The sequence below is a fragment of the Tursiops truncatus genome, chromosome 10 (assembly GCF_011762595.2).
Source record: "Tursiops truncatus isolate mTurTru1 chromosome 10, mTurTru1.mat.Y, whole genome shotgun sequence".
NCBI classification, from domain to species: Eukaryota; Metazoa; Chordata; class Mammalia; order Artiodactyla; family Delphinidae; genus Tursiops; species Tursiops truncatus.
Window position 1 is genome coordinate 3,163,407 of NC_047043.1, and position 25,227 is coordinate 3,188,633.

Genomic DNA, 25,227 nt, shown 5'->3' on the forward strand with positions numbered 1-25,227 from the left:
CCACCTCACGGGCTTTGTCCCCTGACCTTGAGAGCATCAGTAGGGCATCATCTGGCTTCAGATGGTGCTTCTCCTGCTCCGTTGTTGAGTTTTCATCTTTATATTCTTAAAGATTTTCCTACTTGCCAGCTTGTGAGTGATGCATTTTAAAAAGTATTTTAAAAATATCTTAACTTAGCTTTGTGTTTCTATGTTTATTGTACTAGAAGGACTTGTTACTGTATTTTGTCCACCATACTGGTGAAAATGAAAATTTCATTTCTTTTTCTTGAAACTTGTCTCTTTTTCCATGACTTGTCTTTCTTGTTGCTTAGCATGCTTTCTTTGCTCTCTTAACCTTTTTGGTGTTTGAAATGCCTTTGTTCTCTGTGCATGTTCTAAGAGTTTGCCATCATCTCCTTAGGAAACCAGCATAAGTAAGCCGCATAATTTTTGTGGAGCTTGGGTTTTCAGTCACTTAGAGACTGTCAGGTTTAGATAAAGGGGAGAGAAAACAGTGTAACACTCGTGTTGTTAGTCCTAGGAGAACACAGGTCGCTCCCTACATTTCATAGACTCATAGACTATTACAGCGAGAAAGGTCCTGGGCAGTAATATTGCCTGATCCACCCTCTTCCGATTCTACACACGAGGATACAGTAGGTGAGACTAAGAGAGGCTACTGTTGAATTATGACGAAGTGCAAGACTCTAGGACCTTCGCTCAGCTCTCCTCCCATCCCTGCAAGGCGGGTGGTAATCACCCCCTTTAAGAGCAATTCGTGTTGCAAACACAGACCTTGGTCACCCCGTCATGCTTCTCCTGGTCAGCGGTCCGAGGGCTCTGGTCCCTGACACCTGCCGCCCCCTCCCGGGAGGAAGCGATGGCTCAGGCTGTTGCATCTGTTCAGATTTTTATGTTTTCTCCATGATTAGTCTTAGCGTTACTCTCTCCCCGCCCCTGTGAACAGCAAAATAGCCCTCCCTCTGGTCTTTTTCTAGCGTGTTTCTTAGACTTGACACTCACACAAGTGGCTGTTGAAAGGGGGAAAGATCTTCGGCTCCTCCCTAAATACATTCTCCATCCCACACCAGTTGTAGACGATGTCTTTCAGTGGCAAATTAACCCTTAAGAAGAGTAGTAATTAGACTTAATGATTGGATTATTTTTTTTAGTTCATCACTTAAATGAAAACACAAAATCAGAAAATTCTGTAGAACTGTTGGCCCGTTTAGTATAAATATTTGTTGCATTTCTGTACCTTTATCTTGTGTATTCCAGGTTACTCTCCATTCTTGTACCTTTTTCTACTTTTTTCCCCTTGTTTCCTCTTCATTCTGCAGTTAGTTTCTGCACATCTGACACAGTTTTGCGCATTGAGTTTAGTTACATTTGTTTTGAATCCGATAAAAGAGGGAGGAATTGTTCCTAGGAGCTCCACGGTTAACAATGCTAGAATAAGGGTTAAATTAAATTTGCACACTGGACAAAAAATTAGGCTAGACTAGACGGTGCTTTTGAATGGGAATAATCAACGAGTGAATTAGCTTCTTTTCCTCTAACCTGATGAGTAAAGTTTGCTTTACTTTTGGAAATTCCCCACCCTGAGCGTAATAGCTCGTGTTCATCTCGCTCTCTTGGCAGTGACGGTGTCTGGTTGGTTAAAGGCGACTGGACGGTGGTGGGTGTGACCAGCCAGGGAGGCGAGGCGGGACGTGTGTGCGTCGGGCTGGGTTACTGTGCCGCGAAGAGCCACCCGCCGGTTGTTGGGGGCCGGGGGCGTTTCACATCAAGAGGTGTCAGGAAGTGCGAGCTGGTGGGCTCAGCGAAGACTCCTGCACACAAAGCAGCAGCTGCACACACCAGCCCTCAGGTTGCACGGGAGGGACAAGAGGTGGGGCCGACCTGCCGGGCACGCTGACCCGGCCACACTCCAGGAGGAGGGAGAAGGAAGGAACGCTCCTGGCGGCGACCCTCCAGCGCCCTCTGCTGGCAAAGCCTGACCTCAGGTCGGCCGGGGTAGGGCGGTGGTCCAGCTCTAGGGTCACAAAAGGGGACCAAGTCGTTTGTAACTGAGAGACAGTTCGTGTTGCTCCCAGGGTGATCGTTGTAAAATTTAAAACTGTTCCAGCGTTCCCCTACTGAAATAGCTCAGTGGCTGTCACAATTAAAACACCAAAGCTTTTAACTTTTTTATTTGGGAAGAATAAAGGAAATGATACAGGAAAGTTGCAGAAATGGGAAAGAGTTCTTGTTTGCCCTCCACCCGACTTTGTCACCGCAGCACTGTTGTCAACATCAGGGAATTACCGTGGGGACAAAGTGCAGACCCTCCTCAGGCCGTACGTGTCCCCACTCATGTCCTTTTCTGTTCAGGGTGCAGCGCTGCATTCAGTGGTCACGTCGCCGGCGTCTCCTCTGATCTGTGACAGATCCTCCGTCTTTTCCTTGTATCACCCAGACACTTCTGAAGAGCATCTGTGAGTTGTTTTCTAGAATGGCCCTAAGTTGGACTTTCCTGTGTTTTTTCATGATGAGATTCAGGTTAGTACCCCTTTGGGCAAGAATTCCATGGAAGTGATGCAGTGGCCTTCTGTGTTAATCTGCCAGGACCGCCGTAACAGAGTGCTGCAGACCTTTATTCCCTCCCAGCCTGGAGGCTGGATGTCCAAGATCAAGATGGCGGCAGGGCTGGTTCTCCCGAGGCCTCTCTCCTTGGCCGGTAGGTGCCGCCTCCACCCTGTGTCCTCACAGGGTCATCCCTCTGTGCACGCACATCCCGGTGTCTGTCCAGATTTCCTCCTCCTGTAATGACCCCAGTCACATTGCATCAGGACCACTCCAACACCCTCATTTTAACTTAATTACGTCTTTAAAGGCCCCGTTTCCAAATACAGTCACTTTCTGAGGTGTTGGGGCTTAGGACTTCAACATACGGGTTTTGGAGGACACAGTTCAGCCCGTAACACCTTCTCAAGGCATCACACCAGGAGGAGGGGTGTGGGATGTTACCTCACTGTTGCTGACGTAATCTCCATCACTTGGTTGAAGCCGTGTCTGCCGGGTTTCCCCGCTTTGTAATTAATATGTATCTCGGGGGAGATGACTTTTAGACAATCCAAATACATTTTTTCTCCTTCAGCTTTCTCCCAGTCACTCTAACATTCCATTGGTGAGTCTTGTCTGCAGGAGTTTACCTGATAGTGGCTTCTCCTTTTCTTCCATTTCTTTATTGGAGTTTTTCTGTAAGGAAGAGCTGTCGCTTCTTCCCTGTATATTCACTCATTCAGTGATTTATATCTTTATGGAATCACAGTTTAAGAAAATTCAGTGGGTTATAATCTCATACCCTTATTTTGTTAATCAGGTGGCTCTAGCTTTGGCCACTGGAAACTCCCGTGTCCTTTTGTGAAGTTCCCCACCCCCTCTTTGGAGCATGTCTTTATTTTCAGCCACCACAGCAGGCTCAGGGCTCATCTTGAATTTTCCCTGCCCCAGCCGTGGAATCAGCCACCTCTCCAAAGAGCCCCGCTTAGTGTCATTGGAGCATGGCAGTTAGAAGCCCAGATCTGGCCACTGGGCGTGCTCATTGCCACCGACGTGTCATTGCATCTGGACCCTCCTCGTGGACAGCTGTGGAAATACATGTGTGTTCGTGTACTTGCCCGCGCATACCTACACATCTTTATGTCGTTCTGTGTCTGTACTGACAGAACAAGGGTTCATGTGATAACCTCCATTTCCAGCCCAACAGCATGCTATTCGTTCTAACTGTGCTTCTTTCCTTATTTGCAACTTCTGTCTCCAACGGTGAGAAATCTGGTCCTCATTGTCTGTTATATGTCTGCTCAACTCTTGTGTGCACATACATGTGGTTTCAGAATTGCTAACGGGAACCCTCTGAGAACAGCTTTACTAAACCAGGTCAGGCACCAGTGGACTCTGGCCTACGGGCCAAATCTGGCCCACTTCCTGTTTTTGTGAATAAAGTTTTATTGGAACACACCTGCCCATTTGTTTCTGTGTTGCCTGTGGTCCTTGCTCAGTTCAGTGGCAGACTTCAGTAGTTGCAACAGAGACCATATGGCCAGCAGAGCTGAAGATATTGACTGTCTGGCCCTTTGTAGAAGTAGTTTGCCGACTCCTAGACTCCGTAGTTTTTGTGTACGGTTCTTTTTGTCTTTCGCCGTTCGGAGTCCCAGTAAAACAGTGTGTTCCAAAGTTACCTTTTCCTTCCGCCTCCGCCTGGGTGGTTGATCATTTGTAGTACAGGTAGGTTCACTTGTTACAGCTTGTGTTCCATTTGGGTTACCCCACATCCCATCAGTAGTTCATTGTCTGTTTGGGGGACGTGTAAAACATTAGGCTCTAGCAGTGAGGGCTGTACAGAGAGGTGCCCACACAGCGCCCGTCGCACCTCATCCCCACTGCCCTGTTCCCACATCATGCTCTCCACTCCTTTCCCCCCACCCTCTGTGGGTGGCCAGTCTCTTTAGTTTCTGGTTTGTCCTTCAGGGTTTTTTTTTGTTTTTGGTACAAATCAGATACCTGTGTATTTTCCTGCATCCTTTTCTTTCTTGCCAGAAGACTAGCATGTTATCCACGCTCTGCCTTGCGTTTTTCACTTACCAGTCAGTCTAGGGAATCACCGCGAATCATACAGGTCATCCTCGTTTTAGAAATAGCTGCACGGGAGCAACACTGTGGGTGCACCGTAGTTTATAAAACCACTGTCCTGTGTGGCGTTTAGAATGCGTCCAGCATTTCGCACCCAAAGTCAGTGCTGCAGCGAGTAACCGCGCGCGTGTGTGGGTTTATGCTGTTCGGGGTCTGCCTTCAGCGGGGGGCCCCTGGAGGTGGGGTGTTGCTGGCTCAGGAGCGCAGGCGTAGTTTCGTCAGCTCTGGCCGGACTCTCAGGAAGGTTGTCCCAGTTTGCACCCCCAGGGTCAGGGTATGAGAATGGCCGATTCCCCACAGTCTCACCAACTGAGTGTACCTGTTGTCATCCTTTCCCCTAGTTTGATAGATGTTATCTCTGTTTTTAACTTGAATTTCTCTAATAGTGAGTTTCAGTATGTTTTTGTATGTTTGATCTGTTTTGTGTCTTTTCGTGACATCTTGATATTTTTATATCTTTTTGTGTGAATTGCCTGTTCAGATTACTTTTCCCACTTTTCTATCAGATTTTGGTTCTATGTCCTTCAATTTTTAAGAGTTTTTTTGTGGGGTAGGGCTGTCATCCCCGGTGATACTTTGTTGCATGCCCCCCTCCCTGTCTTGACTTTGTGGGGTTTGTTTCTGCTTCATGACTCCCTCTTGCCCCCTGGGCTGATGCTCTCATTCTCTCTCTCACACACACACAGTTGCTTACCCTCTGCCGTACCCTGTTGGCAGTGAACACTTTCTAACAACTACTCAGCAACGCTCAGCTCAAGGGTCAGTTCCCAGATGATTTCTCCGCTAGGATGAGTAAGTTTAAAGAAAGAAAGTATCTTCTGCCTTTTCAGAGGTGCTGCTTTTGAAGTTCGATCCTCATAGCACCCTTTAATGACTGTGACTGCGACCAGGACCAGTTGAGTAAGTCAGAGTTTCTTTCAGATTTCATCATTGCCGTGTCTGTACAGGGTGATTCACCACTAGACTTGAGACTTCTTCCCCAGTTAATTTATTACGAGTTCACGAATGCATTTCCACCAAAGTCTCTCTTGGCCCTAGTGTGGAATGAAATCGACAAGTCCCAGTGCTAACCTGAGTGGCCACTTGCGTACCTCTGGTTGTGCAGAGAGCTCCTCCAGTGAGCACTGAGGTGGCTCCTCGGCGCACAGTGGGGCGGCGGCTGCCCCACACCGTCTCCCGAGAGGCCGGCCGGAGAGGCCGGTTTACCTGCCGTTCGTGGAGCTTCGGGTTCAGGTCCCCTCACTTGCCAGGGCCGGGCCTGGAGACATTTTCCTGTTGTCATTGTAGAAGGGGCCTTGCTGCGTGCTCGTTAACTCTTCCGTAGTTACGGAGGATTTCCTCTGGAAGGATTAAGGAGCAGGAATATTCAGTAGAGACGAAGGACGGTAGGCCATGCGAAAAACGCCTGACTTATGTTGCGTAGATGCTACTTCAGATAAAAATAGCAGTTGTTTATTTTTAATAAGCTGACTAGACTTAAAAAAATTTCAAAAGAAACAGAACACCTGATTTATTTATCTTTTTAACATCTTGACTGGAGTATAATTGCTTTACAATGGTGTGTTAGTTTCTGCTTCATAACAAAGTGAATCAGTTATACATATACATATGTCCCCATATCTCTCCCCTCTTACGTCTCCCTCCCTCCCACCCTCCCTATCCCACCCCTCTAGGTGGTCACAGAGCACCGAGCTGATCTCCCTGTGCTATGCGGCTGCTTCCCACTAGCTATCTGTTTTACGTTTGGTAGTGTGTATATGTCCATGCCACTCTCTCACTTCGTCCCAGCTTACCCTTCCCCCTCCCCATGTCCTCAAGTCCATTCTCTAGTGGGTCTGCGTCTTTATTGCTGTCTTACCCCTAGGTCCTCCATGACCATTTGTTTTTTCTTAAATTCATATATATGTGTTAGCGTACGGTATTTGTCTTTCTCTGTCTGACTTACTTCACTCTGTATGACAGACTCTAGGTCCATCCACCTCACTACAGAACACCTGATTTACAATAACGTTTGGAGGAGCGCCTCTGCGGTAGGGATGGGCTGTCACCATCCGCTTAACAGTTAACTTCCCTCGCCGGCTGCTCATCTGGCCAGTTACGAGCATCGTCCGAGGAGCAGAGCGGCCGGTGTTGACCTGCCCTGTGAACTTACCACCGCGAGGTCCCTAGGATCCAGTAACTGTACACGCTGAAGTGGTCTGTGTGGGTGTTTTAAACCCAGCTTTTAATTACACAGCACTTAACCTCATTGTTCTCAGACAGTAAATGACCACATTATAAATAAGGCCGAAGCCCCGTTTTACCCCTGCTCACAATCTCGTTCCTGGTTCCCCATCCCCGCCCCCTTCCCAGCTCAGTAACCCCTGGCATCAGCGTCCTCGGGAACGTTCAGAGCATCCGTGTGCCCTCGCTCCGCTCAGTGGTCCACGGACTCACAGCGTCAGCATCTCGTGGAGCCCGTTAGAGATGCAGGCACCTCGACCCTGGAGCCAGAACCTGCCTTTTAACAGGACCCTCAGGTTTCTGTACCATGCGATTTTGTATATGTAACGATGATGAGTGTAGAAAACGCTGCCAGTGTGTGCTTAACATTTGCACCAGGGGTCTGATGCTGTCACTTCTGTCCATCAGCAAGATGCCCTAGAAGCTCCGAACGGTCTCTCCGCCGTGGTGTCCGGTAGGCCCGTCTCCCTGACCTTCCCTCTCTGCCGCCCTTCGGGTCACCCATCATTTCCTCCTTGAGGAGCCCTGAGCTTGTTTGCAGCTCTTCGTTCTTCTGAGACACCCGGCTTCGCAGTGAACTCCCCAGGGTGCCGTGTCGTACGTACGCGCACCTGGAAAATAACTGGATGGAAGGGTGTGCGCATTTTTAATTTAAAATTGCCCTGCAGAGTAGTCGTATCAATTTGATGTTGTTTTGGGGGCCAATTTGCATGTCCTTTATTTTTTGTAACATTGTTTTAATTACTGCAGCTTGATATGTTTTCACCTCAAGTCCCATCTTTCTTGGGATTCAAAATTACAATGGCTTTTGAAGAAATTTCACACTTGTCTTCTATAGGAAATTGAAAGTCAGCCTGTCGAGTTTTGTGAAAAGTTCTGTTGGAGTTTTCATGGCGGGAGATTGTATTGAGCGCCTAGATTAATTTGGATTAGAAGTTGGAGTCTTCTGCTGTCTATTCCTGAACATGGTGTTTCTCTTTATTTTAGCCATAAGTCCTTCAGTAAAGCTTTACAGTTGTTCGTGTACGTGCATTTATGTGTGTGTGGTGGTTTTGTTTATTTTCTGTTAGGCTTATTCTTAGGTCATGTTTCTTGCTAATATGAATGGGATGTCTTAAAACGTTGTTTTTTCGTCGATGGACAGCCTGTAGGAAAATCACCGGCGTTCCTTGGTATGTTAATCTTGTACCTGGCTCTTTTGCTAGACACTAATCGTTTTAATTATCAGATCACCCGGATTTTCTGAGTAATTACGCTTTTATACTTCCCCCCCCCCCTAGTATTTATACATGGATTTCATTTTCTCATCTAAGGTGGGCTGAGGGCTTCCTGGGCAGTGCTGAGTAGTGGCAGCGGGACAGGTAACACTGCTGTCGTCCTCTTTGCTCACCGGGAGTGCTTCTAATACGTCGCTGTTAGAGTATGATGGTTTATGGAAATACCTTGCAGTAGATATTCTCCTGTGCAATTTTTTAGGCTAAGAGGTCTTTATTACTCGCTAAAATCGTGAACGAGCTCTAATTTGCTGGCGTGCTTTTCCAGCATCTGTCATATCGTCCTGCTTCTCCTGTATCTGATGGCAGGGACGGATGTTCTCATACCAAGTTCTCCTGCTGCTCTTGGGACACCCCTCTCCCCTTGGTCACCCTTATTCTTCTGCCCCTGATGGATTCAGTTTGCTCCCTTATTTGTTAAGGAAGTGTAAATCTCTTCTGTAAGTGAGATTAACCCACCTTTCCCCCCACCCCCTTTGGGCTGTTCTGGTTTGGTTTGGGTATCAGTTGTTTTTAGAATGTATTTATTTGTTTTTTGATTTTTTGTTGGTGGAGTTTGTCTTAAAGTTTCCCTCTCAGAATTGTTGGTGCTGTGATGTATTTTTTTTTTGCGGTACGCGGGCCTCTCACTGTTGTGGCCTCTCCCGCTGCGGAGCACAGGCTCCGGTCGCGCAGGCTCAGCGGCCATGGCTCACGGGCCCAGCCGCTCCGCGGCATGTGGGATCTTCCCGGACCGGGGCACGAACCCGTGTCCCCTGCATCGGCAGGCGGACTCCCAACCACTGCGCCACCAGGGAAACCCTGTGATGTATTTTTTTATTTCTAATAGCAATGAGCAGTAACTTCTGGCAGGTCTGTGCAGCACTCACATTATTTTCATTTCCACTTTTAGTTAAAATTATTCTTAGCAAACTTTTGGGAACAAAACATATTTCCCGAAAATGTTGGAGTAATAAGTTTTCTTAAACTTTGTGTAAACAACTGTTTTTATATTTAGTAAATTATTTTAGAGTCGAAATCCTGAGGGAAGAAACAAGCTTTAGGTGAATGACTTGGACCTCTCAGAAAAGGAAACTGGACGGAGGTTTGACCGTCGTGTTGTTATGTGCACAGCTAACCAAGGTAGGCACAGAACTTGTAACTTGTGGAGCTTCTAGCTCAGATAACTGCGAGGGTTTACAGTTAACAGACAGATTTGGGGTTGAGAAGAGGGCCCACAGGTCAGCCCTGCGGGCTCCTGTCGGCGTGTGGAGTTGGCATGAACGCGTGTGGAGAAGGGATCCAGCCAGGCTTGGTGGCCGCTCTCAGCCCCGCGCGTCACCAGCGTTCCCAGTTTTCCTGCCTGTGACTCGGCGCACCGCGTCCTCAATCTCAAGGTCAGTTTGTAGCCTGTCAGGAGGGACTCGAGTTTCGGTAGTGCCCACTGAGATCCCAGTAATAACACATAATCACACCTGGGAAAGAGGGGCTCTTGTTTCTTCAGCCTCCACGTGACCTTTCGGAACATACGTGCACACGTATGTGCGTCTGTATGTATTGGAGAGATAGGACTTTTAAATGTTCACTAGAAGTTCATATAAATCTGGCTATGTTGCTTTTTCTTCTTGAATTTAAGTATGTTTTATGTATGGTTACGTGGTCACCTGCCCGATCTCTTGAGAGCGTCTGGTTTTTAGTCCTTAGTATGGATAGACTGTAACTTATTTAGCCGTTTCTTTGTGGACATTTAGGTTATTTACAGTTTTTCAGGTAGACTACTGGGGCAGAAAGTTGACACATTTAACACTCGTGTGCATGACTAGACTGCCTTCCAGATAATCTGCTTGTTTGCACTCGGATGGAATGTCTGTGTTCCTGTATTTGTATCGACACTGGTCATTATCAGCCTTTCAGTTTCGCTAATCTAACGGACGAAAATTGGTACACACTTGTCTTCATAGTGAGATCGCCTGTGTTTTTCTTCTTTCTTTGGTCATTTTAATTCTTTTTCTTTTCGAGGCATGCTCATGCTAATGTTTTATCAGTCCGTAGGCGCTCTTCGTGCTGTAAGCAGCAGTCCTGTGTTAACAGTGCTTTGCCCTTGTCTGCTACCAGTTGTAACTTTTAAAAATACGTATCTTTTGCTCTACAGGATGTTTTTATTTTGATAGCTCTCTCTCTCTTTTATTTTTTTTTAATGACTGCTGACTTCTGTGTCTTGGTTAAGAAGTCCTTTTGTACGTTGACATTATAAACACCCTCCTATATTTTTTCTAGAAATTTCATCGTTTTATTTAGTTTATCCTATTGGGGAATATTATCGTTTACAGATTGGGGACGTAGAGATTGAACTTGAAATTTTTTTCTTGTGAAATAGCCAGGAATATTATTGTTTACAGATTGGGGACGTAGAGATTGAACTTGAAATTTTTTTCCTATGAAATAGCCGGTTGTCCCAACACTATTGAATTTCCCACTTGAAAATGCTACCAAGTAGCATATAGAAAATTTCCATAAATTTCTGAACTTTCTGTTGAGCTCCACTGAATACTTGATCTGTTCTGCAGCAGCATCACAGGGTTTTCATGATGATCGAGGTGTGGTATGTCGTGATAATCTGGTGGGCAGGTCTCTCTCAACTTGGTTCTTTTCGGTCTAAATTCTCTTGGGTATTTTTGGGTATGTCGGTTCCTTTTAAGAGTTTTATTTTGGATTTTGTACGTAGTAAAGGGGCTGTGTTTTACATTTCACAAAGGTAAAAATATGAAGATCCCTGAGAAATTAATACTTACCCAAGATTTATTATTTCGTGTGCTACTTACTGTTTCAAGTGCTTTGCAAATATTGTTACGGGAGAAGCAGTTACACCTTCATTTCTCAGTGAGCAAAAAGTTAGCCTGCCCGCATGGCTGTGGTGAGAAAGCAGTAACCAGCAGAGACAGCATAGATCTGGGATGGACCGCTCAGGGTTCCCACCACGCGACACGCGCACACCCAGGTGGCATTCATCCCCGCCGTGCCCACACCCAGGTCGCATACATCCACGTTCAGTATGGCTGGCGTTACAGATTTGTGTCCTGCTTTTTACAAACCACGGGCGTAGCGGTACATAAAAAAGAGGATGTCACATATGGTGTAACCAGGAGTCCATGAGAACCACCCAGTTTCAACTAGAGCCTTTTTTTTTTAACTGAAGTATAGGTGATTTACAATACCGTGTTAGTTTCAGGTGTACAGCACAGTGATTCGGTTTTACATGTATACATATATATATATGTATACATCTCTATTCCTTTTTGTTGATGCTTTTCCATTATAGGTTATTACAAGATAAGAACCTTTCTAATACTCAAGCATAGAACTGTGTGCTCTTTCCCTAAAGATATCTAATTACAGTTACACAGTTATAATAATATCATGACCCACTCTCTGATCACCCTCCCCCTATTAAGAGGGTTTTTAAAAACTTTTATATACGGTGAAATTACTGGATCAGAAGCAATGAACAATTTAGCTTTTATTGGAGTCAACTATTCACTCCCACCAAGGTCACCCCAGTGTTTCCTTCCTTGCATGGGGTGTTATACACCAAAGAAAATTAGAAACATAGCTCACAGATGGAAAAGTGTTATCTTTTAATTTGAGTTTCGTAGCTAAGTGGCTTTGAAATGTTTGTTAGCCCTGTTGTAGTTAGATTTCAAAAAATCACTTTCTGTTAACTCTTTTTAAACTCTTTATATTAACGTGGCAAATGTATTTTTCACCCTTTGTGGCAAATGTATTTATTTATTTCTTTGTTTATTTTCTTTGTACCTCTGTGCTTTTTATTTACCTGAGTTTTACTTTTTAAAATGTAATCGGGTCCGTTGGTCTTTTCTCTTTACAATTTGAACAGTGCATTCCCAAATACAGAGTTAGCATTTTTATCATTTTAAGCCTTTAAATGTATAATTTATGTGTGGGGAATTATTTTGCCCTGTGTTGTTTCTTCACAGTCTGAATCTCACAGTCAGTTAGGCGGTATTTCCAGGATTATTTATGACTCGTCGTGCCCATTTACCGAAGTTTAAATTTCCGTGCGTACCAGGGTCTCTTCTGGACCGTGTGTACTAGGGTCTCTTCTGGACCACTGTGCTAAACCAACCCGAGGCGGATTTATCTGTGTCCCATTTCCTGGGACAAAGCGTTCCTCGAAAGGAACTTTGAAAGAGTATCTTCTTTATATTAACAATGTTTATTTAAGTATCGGTAACTTGAAGCCTACTCCTGAAGTTCCATTTTCTCAGCCTTTATCTCCTTGAGTAGTGTAGTAGCTAAAAATTCACATTTAAAATAGAAAACATCAAGAAAAGGAGGGGGTGATATAAATGATATCGATAAACCTTTCTAAGAAAGATCATTTGTTCCTAGGAATGGAGGGATTTCTGAAGCCTTTGAAGGAGGTGTGAGACCATGCTCCTGTGCACCATATTGATGTGTGTACGGTGTGCATCTGAGCTGGGCGGCCGTGTCTGTCCTTGCGGGGCTCTGGTGGGGGAATCTCTCTTTCTCCAGCATAAACTGAAGGTTGGAGGCATGTTTGCGAGACCCAGCGGGTTTACGGACCCTGAGCACTAATTTGTTTGTCTTCCATGAGTAAGCGGATCTTTCTTTCACTGGCTCCCTGTTTCTCCTACTTTATCTGGGGGCTTTTATCGCCACACTCACTTTCCTTCTTCCTCCTGAAGGACTTGTAGTCCTTAGTAAAAACACTTAGCTGGGAAGGTATCAGAGCCAACTCTTACCACAGGCTGTTAGCATTGCAATCACAGGTTTGAAAACCATGTTACCTTGACTGTCATCCTCTCACCAGGTGGCGGGAACAGAGGCTCAGGGACTATGTTTGTTTTTATTTTTATTTTTCCCAAGGGACTGATCTCCTCCTGCCTTTAAGTCCCACATTGTGGTGACGGTTACCGAGCGTGCTGTGTGGCTGCCGCATTCTCTGTGTCGGTCCCTACGAATTGGGAACGCTTCCCCCAAACCTCCAGGAAAAGGAGTGCTGGGAGTTTGAGTATTGTCCTTAAATCTAAATCTATGTATACCTTGATAATCAAGTACTACCTGGATGATTTTTTTAGGGTTTTCTGGTTTTTTTGTGTATAGCTCTACAGAATTTTGTTTAAGCAGAGGTGTTATTTGTGTGTGTTGGATTTAGTGTTTTACAGTAAATCTCAGTCGTATTTTGAGATTTGGTAGTGCTTTGTTTATAGTCGAGTCATAGAAATACATAGAAGTACTTATAACTTTTAATCACCTAGAGCATCCTTTGCAAAGATGACTTTAGACAACCTCAGTGTGCAGGCTGGAAGATGACCTCATCTTCTCCCTGTTCACCGTCGGACACATGGCTGACTCTGAAGCAGGGAGGTCGAGGGGTTTGCCCAGAGTCACGCTGGTCAGGCGGGGACCCGAGCCCAGCTCCTGGGACGTCCACTTAACCAAGGTGTCTAGCAGATGGTTGTGGCTTCTGCCCCATTTCTCTCTGATTTATCAATAACCTGCAGGTGGTGGGAACTTGCTGTTTGCTGGACCTGGTTCATCACTTTACAGGTATCTTCACGACGACGTCACAAGGGGTTGAGGTGGCTGAAACTTACAGATAACAACCTGCGTGTCAGAATTTACTTCTGATGCCGTTTCTTCCTTGATCTCTGCTGCTTATTTCTCTTTTTGCCTTATAATCGGGTGTCGGGTATTTAAGGCAGTGGTTTTCCGGGAGGGAGGTGGATCAGGTTTGCTCTCCAGGGGACATTTGGTATCGTATGGAGACACTGTTGATTGTCGTGCCCGGGTTGGGGGCTGTGCTCCCGGCATCTCGTGGGTGGAAGCCAGAGATGCTGCTAAACGTCCTGCAGTGGCCAGGACGGGCATCACCACGTGACGAGTCCTCCAGCCCAAGAAGCCAACAGTGCTACAGTTGAGAAACCCAGGTTACGGGAAAGGACCAGCTGCTGGTGGGGGAAGGTGTGGTGGTGATTGGGCAGGACCGGGGCATTAAGGAAGGCTGAGCAGCAAAGAGACGGGGGAGGAAGGGGCTGCCTAGATGAAGAGTTGGGGCGGGGGGGTAGACTGATCACAATCCACTCCCCTCTTGCGCCCCCTGGTGGTTGGTCCTTGCAGTCGTACAGGTGCTCAGAAAGCTCTTGGAGCCCCACGGTCTGTGTAAAGACCCTATAGTAGGTTTTCCCTAGCAGTGCGGAAACACTCCCAACAAGTATCGGTAGGTCAGACGTTACCAAGCCGTAGCACTTTCCCTGCTGTTTCAGGGCCCTGAGTACAGCTCCATGACTTGAAAGTGATGACTAAATTTACCCAGTTTACTCTTTGGAGGGTCAAACAGAAGATGTTAAGGACGGAGTATCACCAGAGGACGACCCCAAAGCCGAGGTGTTCCCTTCTCAGAGCCCTGTGACTTGGCTGTGATTCAGTTACTAAGTCAGTGTTCTACACCCAGCCTGCGCCCCGGGTGACAGGTTCCTCTGGCGGGTGTGCTCTGCTGAACCCTCTCTGGTGGCATCAGCCTTCCCGGGTCCTGAGGTTCAGCTGGTGAGGGAAAGGAGGGAATCTGACCTTCGTTGCCATCCCCTCTCGAGCACGTGCATTCTGTTCTCCCCCAACAGGCCGTGTTTAAGGAGAGGCTGCGTAGGCAGGGAAGCTTTGAGGAGCTACATGCAGGAAGACAAGATCAGTTAAACCACCAGTTCCTGGGGTGGCGGGGTGGCATTGGCAGGGACTGGGACCCAGGTCCACGGGATGGCTGCGTACCTTACCTGCATGGATGGAAACCGTCCTCCAGACACCTGTGAGCATAAAAGTTTGGTAAACAGTAGGATACAGAGGCAGGCTTGGAATATACTGAGGAACTGGAGTAACAGAACAGCTTGAAATCTGTAGAAGTAAATAAATAATCCGCAAGGCCTTGCCTCACTGCTGGAATGTGAAGCCCACAGTGAGAACTGTCTTTTTTGTTTGTTTGTTTTGTTTTAATGTTTATTTATTTGGTTGTGCCGGGTCTTATTTGCAGCAGGCGGGCTCCTTAGTTGCGGCTCACGGGCTCCTTAGTTGTGGCATGAGAACTCTTAGTTGCGGCATGCATGTGGGATCCAGTTTCCTGACCAGGGATCAAACCCGGGCCCCCTGCATTGGGAGCGCAGTCTTAACCGCTGCACCACCAGGGAAGTCCCTGAGAACTGTTTTATATACATCTTCTTCAGCTCTTAGCACAGAGTAGTATCAATAGCAGTAGAAGCAGTTTTTAAATTTTCTTATCTCACTTTTAAAACAATCTAAAAATTATTTTATTGAAGTATAGTTGATTTACAACGTTGTGTTAGTTTCAGGTGTACAGCAAAGTGATTCAGTTATATATATCCTTCTTCATATTCTCTTCCCTTATAGGTTGTTACAAGATAATGAATATAGTTCCCTATGCTAAACGGTAGGTCCTTGTTGTTTATCTATTTTATACATGGTAGTGTGCACCTGTTAATCCCAAACTCCTAATTTATCCCTCCCCCCTTTCCCCTTTGGTAACCATAAATTTGCTTTCTATGTCTGAGAGTGTTTCTGCTTTTGTAAATAAGTTCATTTGTTCTCATCTCACTTTCGATTTTTCTTATCTCATTAACGATGTCATGTAGATTCTCATTTCTTTATCACTGTTGACCTCCGTCTCACCTTTTCATCCAGTGGGTTCTGGTGCCTCCATGCGCCGAGTGAAGGTTCCGGAAGTGCAGCGTGCACATCGGAGGGAGGTGATGAACACTGTCACAGAGGAATTCTTTATGTAAAAGCACTCCTTGGGGTTCCATGTGTTCTTAAAATTTTACAAAACTTAATAAAGCACACTCCTTTGGGATTATATAGATTAAAATACGCATCTCCCTTTTCTATTAGGTAATCACTGCCATACCATAAATTCCCAAACTTAAGTTCTTGATTTTTGCAATATCAAGAACAGTATCGCCCATACTGTTAATGTTTTCTTTAAATTAGCTTACCTTCTCTTTTAAAAGTAAACTATTACTGCCATAAATGGAAGGCTCGTTTAGCTTAAACAGTATAGCAACAGTATTGGTTTGGGGAAAAGAATGCAATAACTGTAGCAAATTGATTTACAAAAATGTATACCTGAATGTTCGCCAGTGGGAATATAGTTGTTTCTAATCAGTCAGTAATAAAGGGATAAGGATGCTTTATGCTCCTTAGTGAGCTAGAATGAGTTTGTGCCAGTAACACTACTGATTGATTGGTTGGTTGGGTGGTTGATTAATAGTCTTATAATTTTATGTGAACAGAGTCAGTTCACATGCACATAGTTGAAAGTGGAAAAGATATATTTCACCATTTCACTTGATAAGGTTGAATGTCAGGAATTCCTAGTTTAGGTGATGAAAGTGACTTCGGTTTCAAGGAAGCACCAGAAGCCCTTCTCCACAAACTGTTCAGAACGTGTCCAGTTATTTGGGTGGTATTCAGACAGTGCGGGGCGTCCCTTAGCTGCTCATTGCTGCTGTCCAGTGTGGAAAACAAAACCTGTTTCATGTCGTTCAAGTTCTCTTAATGTGCGAAAATATTTTCATCTTTCAAATGATATCCAGATCACGCAGATAACAAAAAGACTCCCGCATACTTTCACCGATCTGTAGCCCCAAAGCTCTACTTTTGTGCACTCGAGGGAGTTCGTTTCGTCTTACCTGTGGAAAGCTGCAGTGGACGGATGAACCTGGGTGGCTTAAACGAGCCAATGTCCTTGCAGAACATGACAGTCCATGAAGCTGTGCCTCACCATGCCCGTGCCCTGACGTGGACGTCTGTGTTCACATGTGAGAAGCTCTTCCTGCAATGAAGATGATAGTGTAGGCTTTGGAGTTTCAGGATTATGGACAGCTGGAGTCCTTCCCCATCTCTGTAGAAAGTAGAGACAGAAGGATTCGGCATCTGTCCTTAATAAATGTTAACATTTTGAGTTTACTCTTCTGTATAAACAGAGTAGATTTCATAAGTTCCCACTAGTATTCATATTTGTATGACGACCTTTACCTTTAAGATTCTTAATCACTTAATCTTATCCGTGATAAGTGTAACAGAAAGAATATTCAGAGAGCAGTCCCAATGCCACTTCCCAGTTATGTACACGTGTACATAATACGTATATGTACATAGCGCATGTATGCTGCCAACTTCTAGGAGTAACTTTTGGTCTATCACTGCTGAGAGTGCGCTGAGAGCGTGGAGATTCCAGGTTCAGGAATCTTGATTGGGCGTCGTGTCCAGTCTGTCTATACTTTTTTTTCTTTATACTGATAAAATACGTAGAACATAAAGTTTGCTCTTACAGCCATTTTGAGTGTGCAGCTCAGTGGCGTTAATTCAGTGTTGTACAACCGTCACCACTGTCTATTACCAAAACTTTTCATCACCCCAAACAGAAACTCTGTAATGGTTAAGAATAACGCCTCATTCTTGTCTTCCCCCAGCCCCCGGAAACCACTGTTCTACTTTTTGTCTCTGACTTTTCCTATTCTGGGTATTTATATAAGTGGAATCATATAATCTTTGTCCTTTTGTGTCTGACTTCCTTCTCTTAGCATAGTTTCCAAGGTTTATCCACGTTGTGGTGTGTGTAAGAACTGTGTTCCTTTTCAGGGCTGAATAATACTCCAGCGTATATTTTATTCATCCATTCGTCTGTTAGTGGGCATGTGGGTTATTTCCACATTTTGGCTACTGTAAATAATGCCACGGTGAACATTAACATATAAGGGTCTGTGTGAGTCCCTCTTTTCAATTATTTTGGGTATACAGCCATCCCCCACTTTTCAAAAGTTTCCCTTACGCCTGTTTGCTTTTACAAAAGACCTACGTTAGTATCTGTTTTCACTAGCTGAGAGAAATTGGAAGAGGATTTTTGCTTTTCTGAAAAAAGGTGAAAAGCAAAGTGTTCCGCGTGTGTGTCTTGCAGCGAGCTGCCATAGAGGCAGTGGGCACCCCAGCAGCAGGAGTGGCCCCGCAAACTCCTTCCCCCAGAACTGCACTCAGCGTCAGACCACCAAAGCTTTGGACTGTGTCTTTGAGCATCTGTGCTTCATCTCGATTTATTTTGTGCATCTGTTAGCAAGACGTATCCTAAGACAATTGCTTCTTCACCTTACACCATTTCAGCTTATGAAGGGTTTCCTAGGAATGCTCTGTTTTCGGAGAGCGGGGGGAACCTGTATATCTAGGAGTGGATGGTACGGATTGTAAGGTGGGCCGTTGTTGGGTCATATGGTACTTCTGTGTTTAACTATGTTTAACCACCAAACTGTTTTACATAGAAGTTACTCCATTTTACATTCCAGTCAGCAACATTCACCAACACTTTCCCTTTTTTTTTTTTAAAGCATAGTCATCCTCGTAGGTGTGAAGTGGTATCCTGTGGTTTTGATTTGCATTTTCTTAATGACTAATGATGTTAAGCATCTCTTCATGTGTTTATTAGCCATTTGTATATTTTTGGAGAAACGTCTAGTCCTTTGCCCATTTTTTTTCATTGGGCTGTTGTTGAGTTGTAAGCGTTCTTTATGTATTCTGGATATTAAACCCTTATCACATACATGATTTGCAGATATTTTCTCCTGTTCTGTAGGCTGTCTTTTCATTCTCTTGACGGTGTCCTTTGAAAGACAGTTGTAAAATTGAAGTCCAGTTTATCATTTTTTTCTTCTGGTGCCTGTGTGTTTGGTGTCATGGCTAAAAATCCTTTACTGAGTCCAATGTCAGAAAGATTTATTCCTAGGTTTTCTTTTAAGAGTTTTATGGTTTTCATTCTTATATTGATTGTTGATCCATTTTGAGTTGAGTTTTGTATATGGTGTGAGATGAGTTTCCAATTTCATTCTTTTTCTTGTGGATATCCAGCTGTCCCAGAACCATTTGTTGAAGAGACTGTTCTTTCCCCATTGATTGGACTTGGGCATCTTTGTCAAAAATCAGTTGGTCATAGACATATAGGTTTATTTCTGGAGTCTCAGTTGGACTCTGTTGGTCTGTATGTTTACCCTTAGGCCAGTACCACAGCGTTTTGATTATCACAGCATTGTATTAAGTTTTGAAATTGGGAAGCATGAGCCTTCTAACTTTGTTCTATTTCAAGATTGTTTTGACTCTCTCGGGGCCCTTGCAATTCCACATGAATTTGAGAATCAGCTTTTCCATTTCCGCAAAAAGTGCTTTTAGAATTTTGATAGAGATTACATTGAATCTGTAGATTAATGCAGTTTGGCTAGTATCCATTGCTGGGTGTATAGAAACACACTGATATTTGTGTGTTTATCCTTTGTCCTGAAACTTTGTTGAATTTGTTTGCATTAGTAGCTTTCTTGTGAATTCTTTATATATATTTTCTATATACAAGATCATGTCATCTGTGAATAGTGTTAGCTTTACTAATTCCTTTTAATTTGGATGCTTTTTATTTATTTTTATTGTCCAGCTGTTCTGGCTAGAACTTCAGCGCAACGTTGAATAGCAGTGGTGAAAGTGGGGCATCCTTGTCTCGTCCCTGAAACCTTCCGTCTTTCACCATTAAGTATGATGCTAACTGTGGGTTTTTCATAAATGCCTTGTATCGTGTTGTGGAAGTTCTGTTCCTAGTTTGTTCAGTGTTTTCATCATGAAAGGGTATTGGATTTTATCAGTGCCTTTTCTGCGCTGATTGAGATGATCTTGTTTTTCCTTTGTTTTGTTAGTGTGGTGTATTACGTTGATTTTCTTTTTGTGCTTGTTTAATTTTATTGGCGTATAGTTGATTTACAATGTTGTGTTAGTTTCAGGTGTATAGCAGAGTGATTTGGTTATACATATACATATGTTCATTCTTTTTTAGATTCTTTTCTCATATAGGTTATCACAATATTGAGGAGCGTTCCCTGCTCTATACTGTAGGTCCTTGTTGGTTATCTATCTTATACATAGTAGTGTGTGTATGTTCATTCCAAGTTCCTGATTTGTCCCTCCCCTCCACGTTTCCCCTTTGGTAACCATAAGTTTGTTTTTGATATCTGTAAGTCTGTTTCTGTTTTGTAAATAAGTTCATTTGCATCATTTTTCAAAACTTAGATCCCACATATGAGTGATATCTTGATATTTGTCTTTCTCTGTTTGACTGACTTCAGTTAGTATGATAATCTCTGGGTCCATCCATGTTGCCGTAAATGGCATTATTTCATTCTTTTTTATGGCTGAGTAATATTCCATTGTATATATATGTACCACATCTTCTTTATCCATTCCTCTGTCGATGGACACTTAGGTTGCTTCCGTGTCTTGGCTGTTGTAAATAGTGCTGCAGTGAACATTGTGGTGCACGTGTCTTTTCAGATTATGGTTTTCTCTGGATATATGCTCAGGAGTGGGATTGCTGGATCATATGGTAGTTCTGTTTTTACATTGATTTTCTTATGTGGAACCACCCTTGCGTTTCTGGGATAAATCATGCTTGGTCATGATACGCAATCCCTTTAATATGCTGCTGGGTTCAGTTTGGTATCACAGTTGATCCTCATTTGTGGATTCCATGTTTGTGAATTGTCCTACATGCTGAAATTTATCTGTAACCCCCAAGTGAACACTGTGGTGCTTTCATGGTTATTCATGGACGTGCTGAGAGTGGTGTCACCTGACACGCACCTTCCCAGCTGAAGTCGACCCAGGAGACGCTGCCTTCTCGTTTCAGCGCTCACGCAGAGATGACCAAGGGTGGAAACGCAGGGGCCAGCGCAACACTGTGCAGGAAGCTGGGACTGCGGAGCCGCTTCGCATCTCAACTCTGGCACTTGGTGGGGTCGTTTCGGGCAAGTCCCTAACACTTCTGGACCCCACTGCCTCTGTTATAAAGAGAACAAAATCTATCAGGATAGGTTGTTTTAGGATTGCACACTGTAATCTCTGTGAGGGGTGGGGGGGTGTGCATATGCTTCCTGTAGGGCAGTGGTTCAGAATTCACTCACTCAGTATTTACAGCACCTCTGCAAAACATAGCTGCTGTGATTGTTGAGAATCTACTGTATTTTGTTGAGGATTTTTGCTTCAGTATTTGTAAGAGATACAGGTGGGTAGTTCTGTTGTGACGTCTTTATCTGGCTTTGATAGCTCATGCCTCACAGAATGAATTAGGAAGTATTCCTCTTATGTTTGGGGGAAGAATTGGAGAAGGTTTGGAGCTAATTCTACTTTTCTTTTATATATATATATATATATATATATATATATATATATATATAAATTGATTGATTGATTTTTGGCTGCGTTGGGTCTCCGTTGCTACGTGCGGGCTTTCTCTGGTGGCAGTGAGCAGGGGCTACTCTTCATTGTGGTGCGCGGGCTTCTCATTGCGGCGGCTTCTCTCGTTGCAGAGCACGGGCTCTAGGTGCACAGGCTTCAGTAGTTGCAGCACGTGGGCTCAGTAGTTGTGGCTCGAGGGCTCTAGAGTGCAGGCTCAGTAGTTGTGGCACATGGGCTCAGTAGTTGTGGCTCACAGGCTCTAGAGTGCAGACTCAGTAGTTGTGACACACGGGCTTAGTTGCTCCGTGTCATGTGGGATCTTCCTGGACCAGGGCTCGAACCCATGTCCCCTGCATTGGGAGGTGGATTCTTAACCACTGCACCACCAGGCAAGTCCTGCAAATTCTGCTTTTAATGTTTGATAGAATTCAGCAATGGAAAGGGTCTGGAAAATTGGTGGTTTATTGCTGGTTGACTTTCCGCTTTAACCACACGGTTAAAACGAGAACTCTGTTCACTGCACGTGTGTCTTGCACATGACAGTGAATTGTGGCAGAAGCAAGATATACAAAGTAGAGGTTTATCAAACTGAAACTGGCTTATGTTAATGTGATGGTGAACCATAATACTTAGTTAAAAATGAGAAAAGGGAGGCTTCCCTGGTGGTGCAGTGGTTGAGAGTCCGCCTGCCGATGCAGGGGACGCGGGTTCGTGCCCCGGTCCGGGAAGATCCCACATGCCGCGGAGCGGCTGGGCCCGTGAGCCATGGCTGCTGAGCCTGCGCGTCCGGAGCCTGTGCTCCGCAACGGGAGGGGCCACAGCGGTGAGAGGCCCGCGTACGCAAAAAAAACAAAACAAAACAAAAAAAAAAAATGAGAAAAGGACGCGTGTGAGACCAGATTGGACATTGAGACAGCAGGTGTGAGTCAAGACTGTCTTAGGCAAACCAGGACAGTGCTTATCCCCTTAAATCCATAAAATTAAGCTTTTCTGTAACTTCCCTTTCCATTTCCCAGTTTGGTCAGCAGAGTAGCTTCCTAATAGGTTTTAGCCACGGCTCACATCCACGTAGGTTACTCTCCTCATTTCCACTCCCCGCTCTACTTGTATACAACCCTGCCTGGCGAGCTGATAAGACCCTAGTCTGTCACATCCATCCCGTGCTTGAAACCCAGCCTTGACTACCCATGAATCACTAGTGGTCCTTCAGTGACCGTGTGCACCAGCATCCTGTGTGTGTGAGGGCAGTTGCAGATTTCTGGTTCCTGTCCCAGAGATGGAGAGTCAGTAAGTCTTGGGAAGACACTAGCACATGGAAATACCCATCTCATTAGTTCATTAGGTACCATTCCCTCTCCAGTTTCACAGTCTGATGCCACCCAGCTTTTGCACGTCCTGTTGAGTGGACCAGAATGTCTTTTTTCCACATTTTTCCATCAGCCAAGAGGCTGTTATAGACTGAGCATCTTGTGATAGTGGGGTCTAGGTCTCAAATCACTTTTGTGTTCTTAACCTGACACCTGAAACTCATGGCGACTGCTTAGTGATGCTTATAGGTAGAAAATTCAAGGTAAGGATCTTTCCATTTTCCTCTTGTCATGAGCTGAAAAAGTTAAGAGTGAAAGTGGGATTTGTGTGGTCACTATATGAAGTTCATTGTATACATCAAGTTCTGCCTTTAAAACTTCTTTTCCCCAAGATTAATCAGTGTGGTGATTTTTAATTTCAGTCTTAAAAATTGTGCTTTAGAGCAGACCAAAAAACACCGCCTTAAACATTCACAGCCACTGCTTTATTTTAAAATACAATAGCCGTGGCTAGAACTTCCAAAACTGTTGAATAGCTCAACTATGTTGAATAAGAGTGGCGGGAAACACAAAAGACCCCAAATAGACAAAGCAATCTTGAGAAAGAAAAACAGAGCTGGAGGAAACAGGCTCCCTGACTTCAAACCATACTACAAAGCTACAGTAATCAAGACAGTATGGTACTGTCACAGAAACAGAAATATAGATCAACGGAACAGGATAGAAAGCCCCAGAGATAGACCCACGCACACATGGTCACCTTATCTTTGATAAAGGAGGCAAGAATATACAATGGAGAAAAGACAGCCTCTTTAATAAGTGGTGCTGCGAAAACTGGACAGCTACGTGTAAAAGAATGAAATTAGAACACTCCCTAACACCATACACAAAAATAAACTCAAAATGGATTAAAGACCTAAATGTAAGACTGGACACTATAAAACTCTTAGAGGAAAACATAGGCAGAACACTCTATGACATAAATCACAGCAAGATCCTTTTTGACCCACCTCCTAGAGGAATGGAAATAAAAATAAACAAATGGGCCCTAATGAAACTTAAAAGCTTTTGCCCAGCAAAGGAAACTATAAACAAGACGAAAAGACAACCCTCAGAATGGGAGAAAATATTTGCAAACAAAGCAACTGACGAAGAATTGATCTCCAAAATTTACAAGCAGCTCATGCAACTCAATATCAATAAAACAAACAACGCAATCCAAAAATGGGCAGAAGACCTAAATAGACATTTCTCCAAAGAAGATATACAGACTGCCAACAAACACATGAAAGGATGCTCAACATCACTAATCATTAGAGAAATGCAAATCAAAACTACAATGAGGTATCACCTCACACCAGTAAGAATGTCCGTCATCAAAAAATCTACAAACAATAAATGCTGGAGGGGGTGTGGAGAAAAGGGAACCCTCTTGCACTGCTGGTGGGAATGTAAATTGATATAGCCACTATGGAGAACAGTATGGAGGTTCCTTAAAAAACTAAAAATAGAACCTACCATATGACCCAGCAATCCCACTACTGGGCATATACCCTGAGAAAGCCATAGTTCATAAGGACACATGTACCCCAGTGTTCATTGCAGCACTATTTACAATAGCCAGGGTGTGGAAACAACCTAAATTTCCAATGATAGATGAATAGATAAAGAAGATGTGGTACATATATACAGTGGAATATTACTCGGCTGTATAAAGGAACGAAATTGGGTCATTTATAGAGATGTGGATGGACCTAGAGTCTGTCATACAGAGTGAAGTAAGGTAGGAAGAGAAAAATACCGTATGTTAACGTATATACGTGGAATCTAGAAAAATGGTAGAGATGAACCTATTTGTAGGGCAGGAACGTAGATGTAGAGAACGGATATGTGGACTTGGGGGGAAGGGGAGGGTGGGACGAGTTGGGATTAGGTTTGACATAGATACACTACCATGTGTCAAATAGACAGCTAGTGGGAACCTGCTCTATAGCACAGGGAGTGCAGCTCGGTGCTCTGTGACGACCCAGATGTGTGGGATTGGGGAGGTGGGAGGGAGGTCCAAGAGGGAGGGGATATAGGTGTACATATAGCTGATTCACTTCATTGTACAGCAGAAACTAACACAACGTTGTAAAGCAATTTTACTCCGGTAGAATAAAATAGTAACTGTATCTTTCTATAACCTGGAAGATACGGGAACCTCCAGCTCTCTGGGGGTGGAATCGGGAACTGTCGGCAGGAGTTCTCAGGTTTTTTCTGCAGGTCGGGATTGCTGTAAGGATGTTTAGAAAGATCCGCTAAAGCTTTTCTGAGAGTTCTTGCCTGTGGACATGCCTCACACTTTGACTTAAGACCTGGGAGAGGTCTGGTTAATGACCAGTGTTAAAAATTCTGTTACTTGTTTAATTCTTTTGTTTATAAATAATGAAATTTAATAAAATTTAACTGTAATCACCTATGATTCTTTGAAATTTGGC

At 44.3% G+C, this 25,227-nt stretch overlaps 1 protein-coding gene across 2 annotated transcripts in view; it reads left to right on the plus strand.

The window, feature by feature from the left end:
• CDYL (chromodomain Y like) overlaps window positions 1–25,227 on the plus strand; it is a 153,365-nt gene that overhangs the window by 25,331 nt on the left and 102,807 nt on the right. The window contains exons 2-3 of one of the 2 annotated variants that reach the window (XM_073810275.1): window positions 2,356–2,459; window positions 2,590–2,701. The exons of the other annotated variant lie outside the window; for it this stretch is intronic. Of the exons in view, the coding sequence (XP_073666376.1) occupies window positions 2,356–2,459; window positions 2,590–2,701 (216 nt within the window). The remainder of the gene's footprint in view (window positions 1–2,355; window positions 2,460–2,589; window positions 2,702–25,227) is intronic. 2 annotated transcript variants of the gene reach the window in all.